General features: G+C 38.7%; 1 protein-coding gene across 5 annotated transcripts in view; it reads left to right on the top strand.

Moving 5' to 3' along the window:
• Positions 1-739: 739 nt before the first annotated feature.
• Positions 740-20,405, top strand: part of LRRK2 (leucine rich repeat kinase 2) — a 141,924-nt gene continuing 122,258 nt past the window's right edge. For 3 of the 5 annotated variants that reach the window (XM_064591391.1, XM_064591393.1, XM_064591389.1), the window contains exons 1-7: positions 740-1,504; positions 1,777-1,862; positions 6,309-6,418; positions 8,737-8,825; positions 12,902-13,036; positions 15,701-15,835; positions 19,272-19,403. In XM_064591391.1, coding sequence (XP_064447461.1) covers positions 1,351-1,504; positions 1,777-1,862; positions 6,309-6,418; positions 8,737-8,825; positions 12,902-13,036; positions 15,701-15,835; positions 19,272-19,403 — 841 coding nt within the window. In that variant the 5' untranslated portion in view covers positions 740-1,350. The remainder of the gene's footprint in view (positions 1,505-1,776; positions 1,863-6,308; positions 6,419-8,736; positions 8,826-12,901; positions 13,037-15,700; positions 15,836-19,271; positions 19,404-20,405) is intronic. The other 2 variants (XM_064591390.1, XM_064591392.1) reach the window with 1 other exon arrangement.

Genomic DNA, 20,405 nt, shown 5'->3' with positions numbered 1-20,405 from the left:
CATTAGCAAAAGAAGGGTAAGTAGTTGTCTCACTCATTTCAGATGATGAAGCAAGAGAAGTGGAAACAAACCATCTAAAATTGTGAAGTACTAAGTTTCAGTCCAATTCTCTCCTTTGTAAATGACTCCCAGGACAAATAATCTGAAAGCAACATAATCTTTGTTCAGCCTTGTCTACAGTGTCTCTTGCTTAGGTTTCTCTTCCTGAAAAACACATTACTTTGGTTCTTTTTCTTTTTCTTTTTTTTTTTTAACTTTAGGGTTATAGACACTTAAAAGTAATTTTAAACATCAGGGGATCAATGTTGAAGTTTGTATCTTTCACTTTTTCTGGTTTTCCGCTTTCATCTTCCTTTACCCCGTGTTTTTCTTTAAATGGCGCTGAGAACTGATTATTCTTTGGTGTGCCCCAATTATCAAGACCCTACGAAGTGCAAACTCAAATTTTCAAAAGTTAATTTTAGTGGACTTTTGGCCATCAGAACTCTAGATAACCAAGGGGGGGGGGATTATTATTTGCTCTCCTACCAAATGCCACAACAACCATAGAAAAAAGCCTTAGCTGGGCACATTTTGATTGCAAAAATCTCTTTCCATCCTTGGGGGGAAATCATTCATTTCCCTATAGGGGGAACTCCAAAGAACATGTTTTCCTAAAAGGGGCCGACTGGGCGGTGTCCTCCTTTCCCAACGCCCAGATTTCTATTCTTAGATCTGGAGATAGGCGGAGGCTTTCATTTTTTATTTCCCCCAGTTTGCAGACCCTCCGCGGGGCTGGAGGATCCCGGGCTGGAGGGTCGGGCGGCTGCCGGCCGCGCGCCTCCTCCCGCCGCGGCTGCGGGGCTCCGGGCCTGGGGACTCCGCGGGAGTGCGCCGGGTCAGTTTCTTCCACCAGGACTCCCGGCCGCGCGGCCGCGGCGAACGGGATCCGGTCCCGGGAGGCGGCGCTCCCCGGGGTCGGGGAGCGGGCCTGGGCCGGCGCGGGGGCCACGGTCACGGTCACCCCGGCCGGGCCCAGCTCAAGCCGCGACCCGCCGGCCCGCCCCGGTTCTGCCCGCGTAGCCCTGCCTCGGCAGAGCCTCGCGCAGGCCCCTGAGCTCGTTTTGGGGGCCTGGGTGGGGGAGGAGGAAGCCGGGGAGGAGGGCTGGGGAGAGGGAGGGCAGCGCAGGGCGGGGAGCCGCCGCCTTCCTCATAAACAGGCGGGCGTGGGTGCGGATGGGGCCGGCGGGGAGCGCTGGCTGCGGGCGGTGAGCTGTGCTGGTCCCCGCGAGCCGCCGCGGCGCCCCGGCCCCTTCCCGGCGCAGCCGGCCTCCGTGAGCGAGGGACGCTCGCTTTGGAGCAGAGTCCATCATGGCCAGTGGCAGCTGTCAGGGGTGCGAGGAGGAGGACGAGGAAACTCTGAAGAAGTTGATAGTCAGGCTGAACAATGTCCAGGAAGGAAAACAGATAGAGACCCTGGTCCAAATTCTGGAGGATATGCTGGTGTTCACGTACGCCGACCACGGTAATCATTCGCAAGGAAACTCCCCCCCCCCCACCTCGCACCCCCCCCCCCCCCCGCCTCTTTGCAAACTTTCTCCCTCGCACTTCGGAGTTGCACAAACCTGGACTTTTGAGAAGCCAAGACTCTCTCCTCCTTAGGGCAGAGAGGAGCTGAGAATTTTAGGAAGGTCTTGCGCTCCCTTCTTTTGCTTACCCCCTCCCCCCCGTTTCAGACCCAAAAGGGGTGAGTGAATCGTGACTTTGCTTCTTTTCCCTCACCCCCTTCTTTTCCAGCCTCCAAGTTATTTCAAGGCAAAAAAGTCCACGTGCCTGTGTTGATCGTCTTGGACTTGTATATGAGAGTCGCTAGCGTGCAGCAGGTAAAGGAGTTGTTTTCATGTCGCCCCTTCCCTTTTCTCTTCGGAAATAGATGTTTTTCTGTCCGTATTATATACCCAGAGGTTCTGGGTTATTTCTGACTTTCGGCTTCACAAACCACAGACAGGTTTTAAGAAGGAAGCGTTGTCAAATCATTATCAAATGTTAATGATCTAAAAGGGCCCACTAAGTGCTCCCTGATTGTTTTGTAGAGGTAAATTTGTACAACAGACCTACAAAATATGGTTGGTGGTGGGCGGGAATAATCATGGGTTGAAATTTAGTTCTGTGATTGGCTAGATGAGTTCATCAGCCTCAGCATTTAATCAGATTATTCTAAGAATCTTACCAATGTACAGCATGTCCTAAAGATGACACCATTGTGAATAGTTTGGGAAAGGAGAATGATTAACAGTAATAAAAATTAATAATAATTAAATTAATGAAATGAAGTAACTGGCAAATTCTCATAGGTTTAAGGTTTCTTTTTTTTTTTTTTTTTTAAATTTGAAAACAGATTTCTGGCCTTCAGTTGTAGTGTACCTTGTATTATCTAAAGAAAATGATGTTTTACCTTTCTCCTACAAGTTTATATTTGTATTTTTCAACTCTTTTCATATAAACTGAATATAAAAGTGAAACTTAGAACCCATACCATAGGAAACACAGAAATTTGTCAAATACCTTAAATATATTTAAAAAAAAGAGTCCTAAGGTGATCGTTAAGGATGATATACAGTTAAAACAAATTATTGCCTGACATATTAACTTCCTTTGTAGATTCTGAGACTTAGAGAACTGAAATCAGTCATTTGCATGTCGTTGGGTCCTGAAGGGAAAGAGAATTGAACTTTGAATTCTCTCAAGGTGTAGTCAGAAAGCCAGTGTTTCTTATTACTTGCTGGAGAGGCTAGACAGACGTAAGAATTATCTGGATCTCCAAATCTATATCTAGCTACCTTCATCTTTATGTTCATCTCTGTGTCCAGCTATGTCTAGTCTGGGTGAACCATGTACCTAACTTCTTTTATATGAGAACGTTTAAATGTGGGATAAATGGTTATATTAATTTTTCTTCCACTGAAATGTTTCCCATCGGACTATTGATTTTCAGGGAGTTAGCGAACAAAATCATGAAAAGATGAGAGGCATGATAAAGACACCGTTCCTTTTAGCATCCAGAGTCTGAATTTTGCCGATGAAATATGAGTCACATTTTAAAGCTGGCCCATTGTGTTTGCTGCTCACCTCCTACATCATCCCTTCTTCCTTGCCTCTGCTTTGGTGTTCAGAAGTGCCTTGCCTGGCAGCCTCTATCCCTTGGATTCCATGCTTGATATAGAGAGCTCCCCTGTTGGGTGCCACTCAGAACCCACAGGACCCTGGGAGGGCTTGGTGTGCAGGGTCCAGAGGAGGCTATGCTGAACTTGAGAACCCAGGGGAGGCTGGAACAGACCCACCACTTCATTCTTTGTTTTACAAGCTGTCCAAGCCTGGACATGTTTGTCTGGAATAGCTATGAATGTCACTTAATATTTTGTCCGGCGGGTACCAGAGACAAAGTATGCAAGAAAATAAGGAATTGTCTTTTGATTTGGTTCTTTAATGGAATAGAATTATTCATTTCAGCACTGTACATGTATTCGTCTGCAAAAGCTGTTGTGTGATTCTCACTGGAATCTCACTGCTCTGTCAGAAATCTCACTGGACATTTTTAACCTCAGAGTTAAGTAGCTCATTTAGGACCATGGAGCTCATGATAGAGCCAGGACTCAAGTCTTCACATACTTCAAAATCTCTTTCCAGTATACACTGTGAATTCACAAGCTGTTCTTGCAAGTAAGAAGCACAATGGTTTGTTACAAATACTGTGGCCATGCTAGGCACAACTATGTTATCCATTTTAATTATCATTGGTCTTATCAAAGGGATGTAGAAAGGGGTCTCTACTGATACTTTAATACTCCACTTAAAAGAGTTCTTTTCCTTCAATTTTCTTCACATTTGTGGTGTAATTAGTATACATATCCTTTAATGCTTTATATTTTGAGTTGGTTGGAAGTGCTGACTTAAAACTTCCGAATGATGAATTTAAGAAGGTAAGGTAAATTCAAAAGTAAATATTAAGGTTTTTTTCTAGAGTTCATTTCACGTGATACTCCAGACTCCAAATTTGTATTTTCAAGGTCTTTTTACATTTTATTAATGCTCTGTAATAAATGACAGTCTTTAGAGAATTGGTAGTTAGGCTAGCTGTCTTGTAGTTTCCTTTTTCTGCCAGTCATCCCATCATTTCTCTGTGCTCCTCAATTTTACATAACTTGTCTTTATCCACAAGTTTCAACCTTTGAAGTAAGAGAACGAAATAAATGAAAGTGACTGAATTTTTCTTTAACCCCTGGACTCTTTCCCATTGTGCATTAATTAGATGCTTGAGTTTCCAGAATAGTTATAATAACGTGAAACTACCAATTTAATTGTATTATAACTGGGCAGGATAGGAACCTTCTCTCTGAAAGATAAGCTTTTAATTGAGTAGATTAATGGATCAGTTGTTACCTCTGCTCTGCTGCCAGTGATTTCTGTTTAATCATAGAGGCTCAGTTGCCTCAATCCTTTTGCAAAGCAATTACTGATGCTGCTTATTCACCAACCAAAACAAAACAGGTTTTCTCCTCGAGTCAGTCATGCAGGTACAGAAATGAGTAGAGCATCCTATGTGACTTATGATTTATTTCCCACCGGAAGCTGTTCCAAATATCATTTTCTTAAATACTTGGGGAAAAAGTCTCGATGTATTTTATGAAAGCACGAAAATAGCTGGTTTCTATGACAGCTGGATTGTCAATGTCTGTTCGGCTTACGTGGAGGAGGATGTCCTACTTAAATATAGGTAAAAATAGCTGTCAGAAATTGCTGCCTTTTCAAGCAGTTTGAAATTATGTAAAAGGATGTAATGACAGAGTAAAGCAATTCATGCTTAATCCAGAAAAGATTCAGAAATCATATTGTAAAGAGATCTTGTGTAATCATTTTTGTCTTGTGAAAGAGCCCTTGTTTATTCTTGTAAACAACAAACTTGTGCCATTATTCCTTATTGGATGCATAGAAGTGCTCACCTTGTCATCCGGGTCCGCATCACTGGGCTCCACTTCTGTGTCTGGTCTTGTCTAGCAAGACCCTTGCCCTGCAGCACTGTCCTTACCACCTGGCCCCTCACTCTCCTCACAGCTTAGCAGTTTCAGAGGCTTCCATTTCCCTATTTTGAATGACCACGTTTCTAATTCCTTTGAAATCTGGCTCAAGTCCTACCTTTTCCATACTGTATCCTTCTCTGGGTAATTCTGACAGGGACTCTCGCTGTCAGGCTTCATGTATCGATATTTATCACACATCCTACTTAGACACATTTTCATGACTCTCTAGATGCTACATATTTATACATTTTTGATTTTCTTTTTTTCTGACTATATCAAATCTAGTTCTGTAATATAATAGAAAGAATGGAAGATTCCTTAAAATTAGATCAAGTGTAGAGAGGAATATACAACAGGAAGAGTGAGTTAAATTTAATCTCTAGTTTGAAATTCAAATACCCTATTTTTAAAAAAGTTGTATTTTTAAAAATTGTGTTTTTTTTCAGAAGAGCAACTTATTCAAGTTGGCATCATGTATAAACAGATTGAAAAAAGTTGTATATATAATGCATCAGTAAGATCATATTTCATTTGGAAATGGGAAAAAGTCTAGGGATATTTTTGATGTCCACATCTCATCAAATCATATTTGGATATTCTAAAGAAACCTGGAGGGACCCATTGAGCAATTCTACCCCCTCTCTTTCTTATAGTGCCTTTCTCTTTTTCCTGTACCAGACGTTATACTGGTCAGACCATTCCTTTTCTCTGCCAGTCATTCTACCTACCCTCCCTGCGGAGCAGTCTTTACTTTGCTATCAAAATTTCCAACTTCCCCTAACCCTCCATTCCTTTTTTTTTTTTTAATTAAAAAAAATTTGTTTTAGCCTCCATTCCTAATCACTTAATTTTTCCCCTTACAATTAAAATCTTAAGTATTTAGAAGAAATTCTGTCAGGTAGATGTGACTTAAAAATCTTGTACTTCATAATCTTGGTGTGTCCTCTGAAACTATTTTTTTTGGTTTCATTTTATTTTATTTCTTTTTATTTAGATAATAGGCACATCTGTTAACTTCATCATTCAGGAATGCTCTAATATTTTTTTGTATGTCCTTTTGGTATGATTTTTGGAGAAAGATGTATTTTATATATATGGCTTGCTTTCCTCAGTAAGCATTTTACGATGTCATTTTGTTTTAAAATAATTATTTAAAAATAGGTAGTCACGTATTCCAGTAAGAATGAAGAGACTGAATATGTTCTTTTAGCATGTTTAAAAAATGTGAATATTTGCCTTTCTTGCTTTTAGGTGGGTTGGTCACTTCTTTGCAAATTGATAGAAATCTGTCCAAATACAATGCAAAGCTTAATGGGACCTCAGGATATTGGACATGATTGGGAAGTACTTGGCGTTCACCAGTAAGTATGACAGATACGTAAAACCAAACTTCATTAAGTGTTTATCCATACATATGACAATCCTGCCCTTGATATATCATGTATTTGTAATCCAAGCAAATCTGGTAAAATCCTCTAAAATACAGATATTTTTTTCTCAAATCAGTGACTTACACCTTTATAGAGAGATTTCTTTCAACCCAGGAGTATATTATCTAATTGAGGTAGAAAATTGACATTTGAGGTAGAATGTCAGGTGCTATTATTATTGTTTTAATAATATAATAATGCAGTTATACAATTGGTTAGGTTGTAGATTTTTGATGACTACTTCTGAATTCAAACCAACAAAAGTTTTTTACTTTTTAATAGTAGAACTGATACAAACTACTAGTTCTTAAAAAAAAATATGGGTACTAAAATTTGGTTCTGTAAGTAGTAATTTAGAAGTTTATGCTTTACTGTCTTTAAAAAGTACATTTATATATATAGTCATACATATATATTTATGAGCTTAAACCACAGCTTTCAAAATGAAGAAAAAAGAGGAAATTACCTTTCAGCACATCTGCAGTCAAATCTTATAGTTGTTTTACCAGCTATGTTACTGCAGTTTGCAACATAATGACTTCATAGATGAGACCACTTCTTTAGCCATAATTAGTTAAGAAAAAATTTTCTGAAGAAAAATGTGTTTCCAGGAAAATCCTTTTTTATAACTTTTTCCCTTGACTTTTAAAAATTATCTTTTCTTATTAACTTTAGGCGTTCTTTATACCTAATGTGACTTTTCTTTACCACAGAGAAGTGAATACCTATTGCTTCCAATGACATATAGCTTGTGGAAAATGTATTTTGTGCAAAACTAAATTTTACATCTTTGTATTGTTTATTAGTATCAACCATAGTTGCAAATTTAAACATGTAAGAGCTGTTTGTTCATAGGTGAGCATATCTGTGCTTACTCATTTTTCCATCTTTGATGTTTTATGTGTTGCTGTTCTTCAGTTTCCATGATCTAAAGAGTGTTTTGAAAAGAGCATATTTACAGTTAATGAATGTTCTCATCTCCAAACAATTTCTGAAACTCTATGAGTCACTTCTAAAGTATGCAGCACTTAATGAGGAATGATACGAAATATAACTGTAATTAGTAATTGAAATGTTGTGTGTCCCTTGATTTGGTTGCAGATTTCCAAAATCCCCAAAGATTAGCAATCTATAAACTTAGGGAGTTTTAGAAAACTCATCTAGTCATATTCTAGTACAAACTCACTGTTCAAATTAGATTACATAAACATTTCTGTAGGGAGTCTCATTTGCTCCTTCATTCAGCCACGCATTCACTCATTTACTCATTCATTCATTCATCCTGTTCATCAAATATTTATTATAGTCTTACTTTAGGCCTGAAGTAGTGTGAATAAGGTAGACACACTGCCTTCTATAGTGGAGCATATTAGATCATTCCCAGCAAACTTTATTGTGAAACATAATCTCCCTATATTTAAGGACTTTTTTCCACCGAAGGTGTACAGTACTAAAGAAGAAGTTTCATGTGGAGATGAAGTCGGAACAGTGGGTATGATGCAGGGACAGGTAGGGCAACATGGGTTGGAGGAGAATTGACGGGAGTAGAGGGACTGGGTCCCTCAATTCCTCACCTTGCCGACTGGAGACCATGCGGCAAGTTTCTTGGGAATCTGTGGATGTCACCAGGTTCTTTCTTCTTCGAAGGATGTAAAGCTAACCACCACTAGGTAGGAACAGACTAAAGATTGTATATTTTAGAATTGATTAACTCAGAGATTTAAACTGAATGAATTTTAACTAATTGAATATTGTTGATATACTAGGTTCACTGATAAAATATTGTCAGTTTCTCTTTCAAAAACAATAAAAATCAGTAATTTAAATATTCATATGGGTTCTTAATTTATATGTACAAACTAACATTTTTATTACATCTCTCTATATTTTAATATATCAACATACATAACGTATAATACACAAGTATATATCAAATATAAAAATGGGCCTGATCTCTTGATGTATGTAATTCCTCATGATAGTTTAGATATGGAGTTGGGTGAAAGTAGTTAGTAATTGAATTTGAATATTCAGAGAAAAAGTTTTAACTTTTTAATGGAGACATATTTCCCTCTTAATCGTTATAAGTTTGGCTCAGTTTTAATGGAAGAAAAATGCACAAGAGCTTCTTAGGGAATGAAATACAATGAGATGAATAAAAATATAGGTGAGTGAAGCACAACATCTAAAAAAGCAAACATCTAGGTATGATAATTCACTCTTACCTTGATTTCTGTTTTTAATTACAGACTGATTCTTAAAATGCTAACAGTTCATAATGCCAGTGTAAACCTGTTAACAGTTGGACTGAAGGCCTTAGATCTCCTTCTAACTTCAGGTAATACATACACATGTATATTTTTAATGTTGACTCAGATTAAAAAAATATTTTATTTTATTTATTTTATTTTATTTTTTAAAGATTTTAAAAATCTTTTAGATTTTAGATAGTGAGAGCAGGAGCACAAGCAGGGGGAGTGGGAGAGGGAGAAGCAGGCTTCCCGCAGAGCAGGGAGCCCAATGTGGGGCTTGATCCCAGGACCCTGGGATCATGACCTGAGCCGAAGGCAGACACTTAACGACTGAGCCACGCAGGCGCCCCTAAAAAAATATTTTAAACCATTTACCAAATGTGTTTTAATGTCTTTTTAAAATATAAGAATATAATATAACCTAAATATCAGTGATTTCCAAAATTCTTTTTGTTTCTGTTTTCTGTCCTTCTCTCTGTCTTTTTTTAAAAGATTTTATTTATCCATTTGAGGGAGAGAGAGAGAGAGAGAGCATGAGCGAGTGGGGGGAGGAGCCGGGGGGAGGAGCAAAGAGAGAGTGGGGAGGAGCAAAGGAAGAGGGGCAAGCAGACTCCATGCTGAGTATGGAGCCTGATGCAGGGCTTGATCCCATGACCCTGAAATCATGACCTGAGCTGAAACCAAGAGTCGGACGCTTAACCAACTGAGTCACCCAGGTGCCCCTCTCCTTATCTCTTTTCTCCACTCTTTTTCTTTCAAAAATCCCACCCAATATCCTGACCTTAAGCATCACCTTTATATATTATTCCTGAACCTAATTTCTCTTCCCAGCTTTGCTCCCAAAGTCTGGTCCCGCATGTCACATTCCCATTAGCTTGTTGGCCATACAGGTCCTTGTCATTATTATATCTTTCTTCATTATATCTCTAATATGTTTTCTATATGTTCTAGGGTATGACATAATAGTAATATTTTAAAAATACATAGCATTGCTTCTTGAATACTTGCTAGATGCCAGGCTTCATGTGTAAAATACTTCACATGCTTTTAAAAATGTAATCCTCAAAACATCTCTTGAGATGGGTATTTGATCACAGTTTTCTAGTGAGGGACATGGAAGCACAAAGAGATTGCTTCAGCCAGTATCTAGTAGAACCAGGGTCTGAGTCCACATATCAGGTTCTTTCCTTGAGGACACTTCTGCTTGGAGGATTATTGACCTGGAAACAAAGAATCTTTATGGTGCAATAGTTATGATCATTGCTGTGATGGACACTTGCTATTATATAAGGTTCTGAGAAGAAAGGCTGCTCACAGGGAGATAATCATGATGATGGGGAGTGGTTTTCCCTCTCAAAGTGGTAGAGGGTGCTTTAGGTCAAGAGAACAGCATACCTAGAGTTATAGGTGCTTGGGAAGATGGCATGATACGGGTTGGATCTGTGGGGTAGGAAGCTCTTAAATGTGCTCATTGGCCCTACTAAATCATGAAGACTGGATAGGAGAAAGAGAAAGGAAGAAAGAAGGTGAAGATCAGAGTGTGACGGGATAGGAGTAGGAAAGGCCGGAAGGTTCTCACCACTTTACCACAGCCTTTTATTAAAATACATAATGGGATGCACCAACGAGTCTTTTTTTTTTTTTTAAAGATTTTATTTATTTATTTGAGACAGAGAGAATGAGAGACAGAGAGCATGAGAAGGAGGAGGGTCAGAGGGAGAAGCAGACTCCCTGCCGAGCAGGGAGCCTGATGTGGGACTCGATCCCGGGACTCCAGGATCATGACCTGAGCCGAAGGCAGTCGCTTAACCAACTGAGCCACCCAGGCGCCCTGCACCAACGAGTCTTAACCATGATTAATTTGAAACCCATCCTTGGGAGCCTTTTTTTCTTTTTCCTTTGTTCTCCATTTGCTATGGACAGGAATCTGAGAGTTTATGAATTAGAAAAATTCAGACAGTTAGGAAACCTGACATGGGTCTTGAAAAGACTGGTTAATTTAGTATCTTCCATGTAACATTTAGAATTTTACGCTGTTAGGGAAGTTTTTAATGTGTTTTAAGTTCATCTCAGATACTTATTAAAGGTTAACTTATAGATTGTTTTTATTGTTTGGTTTGTTAGTTAATGGATTTAATAGCTATTGGGCATTTACTTTTGTGCTGGCCTCTGGAGAACTCTAAGGCAGATGAGGCAAAATTCCTGCAACATAGAAGGACACAGTCCAGCAGCACAGTGCAGTATAAGTTTTTGCAGTGAAGGAAATGTTGCACCTTTCAATATCATGGCAAATAGCCATATGTGGCTATTGAACATTTGAAATGTGGGAAACTAAATTTTAACTTTATTTAATTTTAATTCATTTAAATTTAAGTTTAAAAAGTCACATGTGCTTAGTGTCTCCTGAATTGGACAGGACAAGAAAAGACATAAAACATAGTGTGAGAGGGGCACCTGGGTGGCTCAGATGGTTAAGCGTTGGACTCTTGATTTCCGCTCAGGTCACAGTCTCATGGGTTCTGGGATCCAGCCCCGCCTCACACTGCACACACAATGGGGAGTCTGCTTGAAGAGTCTCAGCCTCTGTCCCTCCCCCTACTCATGCACGAGTGCTCTCTCTCAAATAAATAAATAAATCTTTAAAAAAAGAGTAGTGTGAGAAATAATTTCAATTTATTTTTTATTTTTTAAATATTTTACTTATTTATTTGAAAGAGAGAGAGAGAGAGAGAGAGAGAAAGAGAGCATAAGCTGGAGGGAGAGTGAGAGGGAGAGAGAATCCAAAGCAGACTCTGTGCTGAGCCCAGAGCCGGGCACAGGGCTTGATCCCACGTGACCTGAGCCGAAAACAAAAGTTGGCCATTCAACCGACTGAGCCACGAAGATACCCCCAAAATTTCAATTTAATCAGAAAATTACTATAACTGGGATATGATAAAAAGCACTACAGGAACATAGAGAAGAGAGTAGCTAAACTCATTCAAAGAACTTAGGAGCATGGACATAAACTGCCTAAGTAGTTCAGCTCTGTCTCTTATTAGTTGTTGGAACTTGGACAAAGTCACTTGGGTCACTTAACCTTTATGTACTTTAGTTTTCTTACCTCTAAAATGGGGATTGCGCCTACATTATGGGGTCGTGGTGGGTTTTTACATGTGTTGGCGTGAGCTGCTTCAACCGGTGTAAGACACATTACGTGCTAGACACGTATTTATTATTACTACCACTCCTATTCCAGTACTATTGTTTTTATTGACAGAGTAGGTGCCGTTTGTGGTTATTTCTCGAATTATGGCAGGAATATGTTTGGAGTGGGAGGGCATTCTATACAGCTAGTGCAAGTGTGAAGGGTTATCAAAGAAAACGTTAAGTCATGAGTAGGGAGTTTAGTATGTTTGGAGTCGAGACAGTGCATGGAGGGAGTGAGGCTGATGAGATACATGAAGTCAGTTTGTGAAGGGTCTTGTTGGACAGACTGAACAATATGAAAAGACTTTAGAAGATTTCAAAAAGGGATATATAGGAGCACATTGGTGCTAGAAATATAATGCAGGGGATAAATTAGTTAGGGAGGGATTTGGGCCAGGCAGAGCATTAAACAATTGTGTTTGCATCCCAAGTGAGAGATGATGAGGTTCTGAATGCAATAGGAATTGGGGGGGGGGGGCTGCTACTTCAAAGGGAATTTTCAAAATTAGTTAGAAGATAGACTTGCAGGACTTGGTAACGAGTTAATTCCTTGGTTGAGCAGACTGTGCGAAGAGAGAGGGAGGATGGAAGAAGGAAGATGAGTTGGTAGTTACTCTTGGGTAATTTGGATGATGGTATCACTGAAGAAGACAGGGAACAGAAGAAGGCTAGATATAGGGCCCATGGAATATTCAGATGGTGTTGTCTAAGAGGCAGATAGAAATACGTTTCAGGAGTTTAGAGCAAAAGACCTTGGCTACAGGTATTGATTAGGAATCGCAGAGTTATAGTTAAGTGTACTGGGAATTTATTTCACTTAGATCGTAGAGCTTGATAGGTCTAACATCTGGGGTAATTAAGTGGTTTATCAGGAAGTAGAGTCCACAAACCATTCATAGTCCTCCTGTAAAAATAAACATACTAAATGTTGAAACAGCTATTTATCTGGGGCATATTGTTCTTTTCAAAATAGGCAAAATCACTTTGCTGATATTGGATGAAGAAAGTGATATTTTCTTGTTAATTTTTGATGCCATGCGCACATTTTCAGCCAATGACGAAGTCCAGAAACTTGGATGCAAAGCTTTACGTGTGCTGTTTGAAAGAGGTATTTAAAAATGTCAGATTCTCTATTTCATATTTATAAAAGAAGCAACGGAAAAGTAGAATATAGTTATGATAATAAGGTAGCTAAAATTTTACTATTTATGAAGAAGTGGGGGCTATCAGTCAAGGATAAATAATGGGGTTAATTCAGAAATATTGTTTTGTGGAATGAATTTCATTCATGGGTTATAAATTGTGCAATTGTAGTAGACTTTCTTCCATTGCTTAACAAAACTTATGGTTCACTTTGCAAACTGGATGTGTAGGTGTTAAGAAAGAAAAAATAAAACTGTAAAGTCAAAGCATAGATTAAATTTGGATTTATGATGTTGAGTCATCTCCAGGGATTTTAGAAATTGTTGAAGACTCTGTATAAAGAACCAGAAGGTTTGCAGAGTGTCCCTTAGGAAAAAGACAAATATGTATTTTATCTCATGGGACTAAGATTGATAACAGAGATTATCATGTCATTTTGGAGTTGGTTGGAACCATGAGTCCTTCCACTGACTTGATGAGGGTATAGATGGGAGAGGTGACATGAGCAACCTGCCTGTGGGCACACAGCTGGTTACCACCACTGTAGTTCAATTTACCACCATTTTTTGAGAGCTCCTTCTGCATCATTATGAGAACCAATAGTGCTGGAGGTTTAGGATAAGAATAACTTACGTGGGTTCTGTGTCTATGTCAGTTTGTCACCCGAGTTTCTGGCATCTCCAGGAATGGAATAGATCAACATCTACTATTTAATTCTTGTCTCATTTCAAAAAGACTTTAAATAGCTTATAGATATTTATAGTACACTAGAGAAAAAAGTGGATGAGGAAATGTGTGAAGGGAAAATAATGTAAAGCCTGGTTAAATTTACTAGTGACTTCAGGTCCTGTATACTTGTCAAGGTATGGACCAGAAATCTGGCTCTCTCCTTCCTATCAGGCAAAGAAGAGTTAAACGTTGCCTGTTACAAAGTTACTTGAAATAAAAATAAACCCATTTATCAGGAGAAGGGATCAGCGTCATGGGAAACCTGGTAAAATACTCTCTTGGGTTTCCCTGGATGAGATGATAAAGTACACACGTTTTATAAGGAGTACAAAGTGTATTTCAGTGAAAGAGACTCTGTCAAGTGTCAGAACAGCATGGGCCTGGAACCCAACTCTCTGATGATCAGGCTTGGCAGAGAAGAGGGTTTACTGTGAGTGGGGAATCAAGGAACTGCATGTCTTTCGGGATATCTTCTTCTTTTTTTTTTTTTTTAAAGATTTTATTTATTTATATGACAGAGAGAGACAGCGAGAACAGGAATACAAGCAGGGGGAGTGGGAGAGGGAGAAGCAGGCTTCCCGCTGAGCAGGGAGCCCGATGTGGGACTCGATCCCAGGACCCTGGGATCATGACCTGAGCCGAAGGCAGACGCTTAACGACTGAGCCACCCAGGCGCCCCCAAGGGCACATTCTTGTTGATCGAAGAAGAGCTCTCTGACAAGCATTGTGGGACCCATCCAGGACATATGGAGAAGGACCAGGGAATGTTAAAAGGAAGCTCTTTCAATAGAAATATTATCAGTACTGACAGTATTTTGATTAAATATAGAGCAGAAAAATTTCTGAGTTTTTTAGGACTATCAAGTTCTCTGGGACTTACTGGGACCTGTAAAGTGAATTTTCAAAATTTGAAAGTATACTGTGGAAACTGCTCAATAAAATGAGAAAGTTCCATGATACTCCTCACTTATTTGAAGAACCTAACCAATTTCACATCATTTTATACGGACCATTGGTATCAAGTTGAAAAACAAAAAAGTAATGCTGATCATAGAGTGCCACGTTTTCCAGCGTTTTTGTCTGTGCTCTTCTCAGGCTAGAAAAGCCAGATTTGTATACATGTTTTTGAGCTACCCACCCAATAAAATGACTCCAAATGGAACTCACTGGCTTGATTAAAAAGACTTTAATTATGAAAATTAATAATAATCTCTGATGAAATCAAGATCATTGAGACAGAGTACTTCAAAGTCTAATTACTTGTCATTTGCTAAAGTTCACCCCTTTTGAACTGAGCTGCTTTTAAACAGTGTACCACTGACCACTCCTTTTTAAGTATTGATATAGTCACTTGCAGTAGGCCATCTTTATTAGTCATTGGTCAGTTTCCCAAAGGAAATTATAAGTAATTTTGTTTTTCTGAGAATAATTTGGTCACTAACACTTTTACATTTTAAAACACTAAACTAATACAGATCAAAAAGAAATTCTTTTAATCTCAGTAGCTTTTTTCCCCATTATAAAATTCTTTTTTTTTTTTTTAAAGATTTTATTTTTTTTTATTTGAGACAGATAGAGAATGAGAGACAGAGAGCATGCGAGGGAGGAGGGTCAGAGGGAGAAGCAGACTCCCTGCCGAGCAGGGAGCCCGATGCGGGACTCGATCCCGGGACTCCAGGATCGTGACCTGAGCCGAAGGCAGTCGCTTAACCAACTGAGCCACCCAGGCGCCCCCCATTATAAAATTCTTAAGAAGGGTTTGACTGAAATACGCATCTTTAACTTTATGTCTATTGTATTTACTGTGTCTCATATAATTGACATGAATATTATATTTTTAAGTAATTAAAATTTATATCATCTTTAAACTTTTTCAGTATTTTGTCTTTCATTTTTCTAGTTTCAGAGGAGCAGCTGACTGAATTTGTTGAGAATAAAGATTATATGATCTTGCTCAATGCATTAAAAAATTTTAAAGATGAAGAGGAAATTGTGTTTCATGTCCTGCACTGTTTACATTCCCTAGCAATTCCTTGTAAGTACCCCATGTGCATGATTTCTTTTTTGTATATGAAAAATTACAATTTATGTCCTTTCTGAGTGCATTTAAAAATATTTTTTATTATGTAGAAACTTGCAGATGGGAATCCTGTTTATTTATTTATTAATTTAATTATTTTTTATTTATTGATACTCTACTGCAGCTGACTCAACACTTGGTGCTGGGAAACAGTAGCAGAAAATGTCGGCATGTTTCTTGCCTCCTCAGAGCCCATGGTACCATGCCAGATATAGATAATATAGGTGATTACAGTGTATTATAAGGCAGGTATTGGCAGAAGTACCTGGGGTTATGAGAAAAACAAGAAGGGAGGCAAAGTCTCTTAGTAGAGACTTTAATGATGAGAGCTTTGTGTGTAGGGATGTCTGAGATGAAGTGCAGGCAGAGTGTCTCAGGCAGTGAACATCGTTAAGTGTCAGGATCCTGGAGCAAGAGAAAGCATAGTGCATTCAAGAAGATGAAAGTAGCTAGTGTCCAAAAGCTATAAAGAACTTATCAAACTTGACACCCAAAGAACAGATAATCCAATCAAGAAATGGGCAGAAGACATGAAGAAACATTTCTCCAAAGAAGCCATACAAATGGCCAACAGAAACATGAAAAAGTGCTCCACATCCCTTGGCATCAGGGAAATACAAATCAAAACCACAATGAGATACCACCTCACACCAGTCAGAATGGCTAAAATTAACAAGTCAGGAAACAACAGATGTTGGCGGGGATGCGGAGAAAGGGGAACCCTCCTACACTGTTGGTGGGAATGCAGCTGGTGCAGCCACTCTGGAAAACAGTATGAAGGTTCCTCAGAAAGTTGAAAATAGAGCTACCCTATGACTCAGCAATTGCACTACTAGGTATTTACCCCAAAGATACAAATGTAGTGATCTGAAGGGGTATGTGCACCCCAATGTTTATGGCAGCAATGTCCACAATAGCTAAACTGTGGAAAGAGCCCAGATGTCCATCAACAGGTGAATGGATAAAGAAGATGTGGTATATCTATACAATGGAATACTACGTAGCCACACACACAAAAAGAAATCTTGCCATTTGCAATGACGTGGAGGGAACTAGAGGGAATTATGCTAAGTGAAATGAGTCAATCAGAGAAAGACAATTATCATATGATCTCACTCATATGTGGAATTTAAGAAACAAAACAGAAGATTATAGGGAAAAGAAGGGAAAAATAAAACAAGACAAAATCTGAGAGGGAGACCAATCCTAAGAGACTCTTAATCATAGGAAACAAACTGAGGGTTGCTGGAGGGGAGGTGGGTGGGGCGATGGGGTAACTGGGTGATGGACATTAAGAAGCGCCCGTGTAATGAGTACCTGGTGTTATATACAACTGATGAATCACTGAACTCTACCTCTGAAACTAATAATACACTATAGGTTAATTAATTGAATTTAAATTAAAGGAAATAATTAATTAAAAAAGAAGATAAAAGTAGTTCAGTAAACTGTGTACTTAAGAGTGTGTGTTTGTGTGTGTATGCGCGCACACCTATGCATATGTCCAGCCCTGAGTGTCTGCCTTTGTGTTATTTAAGGGAGGTGGGGGGCAGGGCTTGATAAGAGTCAGTGTGATGAAGCTGGAAACATAAGCAGATCTTGAAAGGGTTGAAAAGCCACAGGATGAAGTTTGAACTTTATAATGATTCTTGTTTAGCATTTTCTTGATGCTTTGAAATCTAGGCACTTGTATCACAAAAAAAGTACAAATAAGAAGAAATTAGTTTACTGTGTATATTACCAGTGACTGCTAATGGGCTAAAATCATGCTCCCGAATCTACTACTTTTGTTTTGTAAGTGCACATGAGCATTTCATGCAGGATATACACACGCATTTATCTAGTGATGTTTTCATCTTCACACATGCGAAGTTGTGAGGATTAAATGGTTAAATAACTTGAAAAATGCAGACTAGTACCTGGTATGTAGTAAGTGTAAAAATATCGACAGTGTTATTACATAATTTATATTTCCTACATGTGTACTGTAGTATGGTATATATAATATGCAACATGGTTTCAGACATGGAAATCTGATGTGAGTCTTCAGTAAAAACCCAATCCCATTGTGAAAGGATGCTCTTTCTTATGATTGTCATAAAATCCATCATTTTCTTATCCATGGGAAATTGAACATTTGAAAGTAGATGGAATTGCACTATAATAGAGAATGGACATACTTCAAAATTTCTGAGTCATCCACTGTCAACAAACCAAATATATTTTTCATTTTACCTTTCCTCAGTTATATTTATACATTTATTTATTTGTTTTGGGCTGGGTGCTTTGAAATTCATTGTTTTCCAGCCCCATCTGACATAACTGCAGTGAAGAATGTGTTGATTCAGAATGCAAAGGTCAAAGAAAGTAGCAACTAAAAATAAGAAAAATGAAATGTTTTAAACACTGATTCTAATTGAAAGATGTTTGCTTCTGAGTCTTAGGGCAAATCATGTCTGCTATTCTGAGTAAAAGCAGATAATTATTCTCAGAAGCCATTTCCTTTTATCAGAACATGTTTTCCTATATTCAATGCTCCTTAAAATACAACTTAAACATTAAAAATATATTTTTGGAGAAACAGTTGGTTAGTTTGGTTATGCCAAAAAACACAGAAAAATGTTTTGCAAACACCTTTTTTTGGGGGGGGGGGTTTGTTTTAATAATAGTCAACATTTCATTCAGAAATGCAAATTCGTTTTCTCCACGTGGGTTCATATACTCGCTCTTTCTGTTGACTGACTGCCTTTCCCAGTAGATTCCTTCCTTTCTTTCTGGTTCACCTGTGTTTGTCCCTTAGTCATCTGTGCCCTGCTTCCTGCCCCCTACTTCTCCCCTTCTATCTCAGAGCCTCAGGAACCTTGAATTTGATGCCCAGGACACGTCTGCTTTTCTGCTGCCCTTCTGGAATGGGCAGGAAATAAGTCATAGTTGATTTTAGCTGAACTGTTACGTGACAAGATTTTGATTTTCCTTCTGCTGGTTTGAGAAAAAGGAACAATGTAAAAGGCGTTATCCAATGGAGTTAGTGCCTCATTAGGAAATAGGCCCCAAACGCATTTATTTGAAAACTTATGGCCAAGACATTACATTTTTAGGCTTACATAAAAGCACTCTCAATTATCCCTTTATTTTGTTTGTTTGTAAGTGAAGAAGCAGGAGTAAAGCAATTTCCCCTTAATGCTAGAGAAGAGTCTAAATCCTATTATAGGAGCAATGAGCATAGTGTTTTTTACAGCTGTTTGACAGAACATGATATTTAAATTTGGAAGTATAGCCTTTTTGCTGGCATATATTCACAAAATGTACAAGATGTTTTTGTATGTATATTTCAAGTGGGAAATTGTTACCTTTTATTACCTTTGGATAATTATTATTTCTTTAAATTTAGGCAATAATGTTGAAGTCCTCATGAGTGGCAACGTCAGGTGTTACAACATTGTGGTAGAAGCCATGAAAGCATTCCCTGTCAATGAAAAAATTCAAGAAGTGAGTTGTTGCTTGCTCCATAGGCTTACATTAGGTGAGTTATAATTCTTGGTTAACTTATTATCATGGTCTATATGATGCAAATATATATAGCATATGTATGTTGTGTGTTGATAAGTAGCATATTGACATACATTGGATAGAAATATTGTAAAATAGCAAACTGTTCTGCCATGGTTAGAATTTTAAAAGCAGTGGCAAAAATTGATGTGCATAATGAAAGAGAAGTCTCATCTTATTGTTAGTTTAAAGTATAACTATATCAATAGTTGGTACATACAAAAGAATAAGCATAACATGTAGAAAATGTGAAGCACAAAGCAGAAGAATGCCCCAACCAACTTAAGTCATTACCAGTGCTGGTAAAGCTACTCCAGGCTACTTCTTTTTTTTTTTTTTTTTTTTTTATAGATTTAATTTATTTATTTGACAGAGAGAGAGACAGCGAGAGCAGGAACACAAGCAGGGGGAGTGGGAGAGGGAGAAGCAGGCTTCCCGCCGAGCAGGGAGCCCCATGTGGGACTCGATCCCAGGACCCCGGGATCATGACCTGAGCCGAAGGCAGACGCTTAAGGACTGAGCCACCCAGGCGCCCCTCCAGGCTACTTCTTTTCCCTGCTTTCTCTTAGAGTTAACACCATCCAGTATTAAAAAGCCATTAACTCGATCTTCAGATAAGGATGCTTTTCTTTTCTTCCTCATTTATCTCTCTCTCTTTTTTTTTAAAATATTTTATTTTTTTTTTATTTTTACTTTTTTTTTTAAAGATTTTATTTATTTGAGAGAGAGAGAGAACACATGAGAGGGGATAGGGTCAGAGGACGAAGCAGACTCCCTGCCGAGCAGGGAGCCCGATGCGGGACTCGATCCCGGGACTCCAGGATCATGACCTGAGCCGAAGGCAGTCGCTTAGCCAACTGAGCCACCCAGGCGCCCTTCCTCATTTATCTCTTAACAGATTATTATCTGTCCCATTTCATGGCTAGAGAATTTATTGCCTTGTTACTGTTCCAGAAGAAGCTTAACTTTCTCTTCC

Source organism: Mirounga angustirostris, unplaced genomic scaffold, assembly GCF_029215605.1.
Source record: "Mirounga angustirostris isolate CCGP_5_RB_7025 unplaced genomic scaffold, mMirAng1.0.hap1 SCAF_5, whole genome shotgun sequence".
Lineage (NCBI taxonomy): Eukaryota > Metazoa > Chordata > Mammalia > Carnivora > Phocidae > Mirounga > Mirounga angustirostris.
The sequence above is the reverse complement of the archived record's forward strand: the minus strand, read 5'-3'. Positions and strand labels throughout refer to the sequence as shown.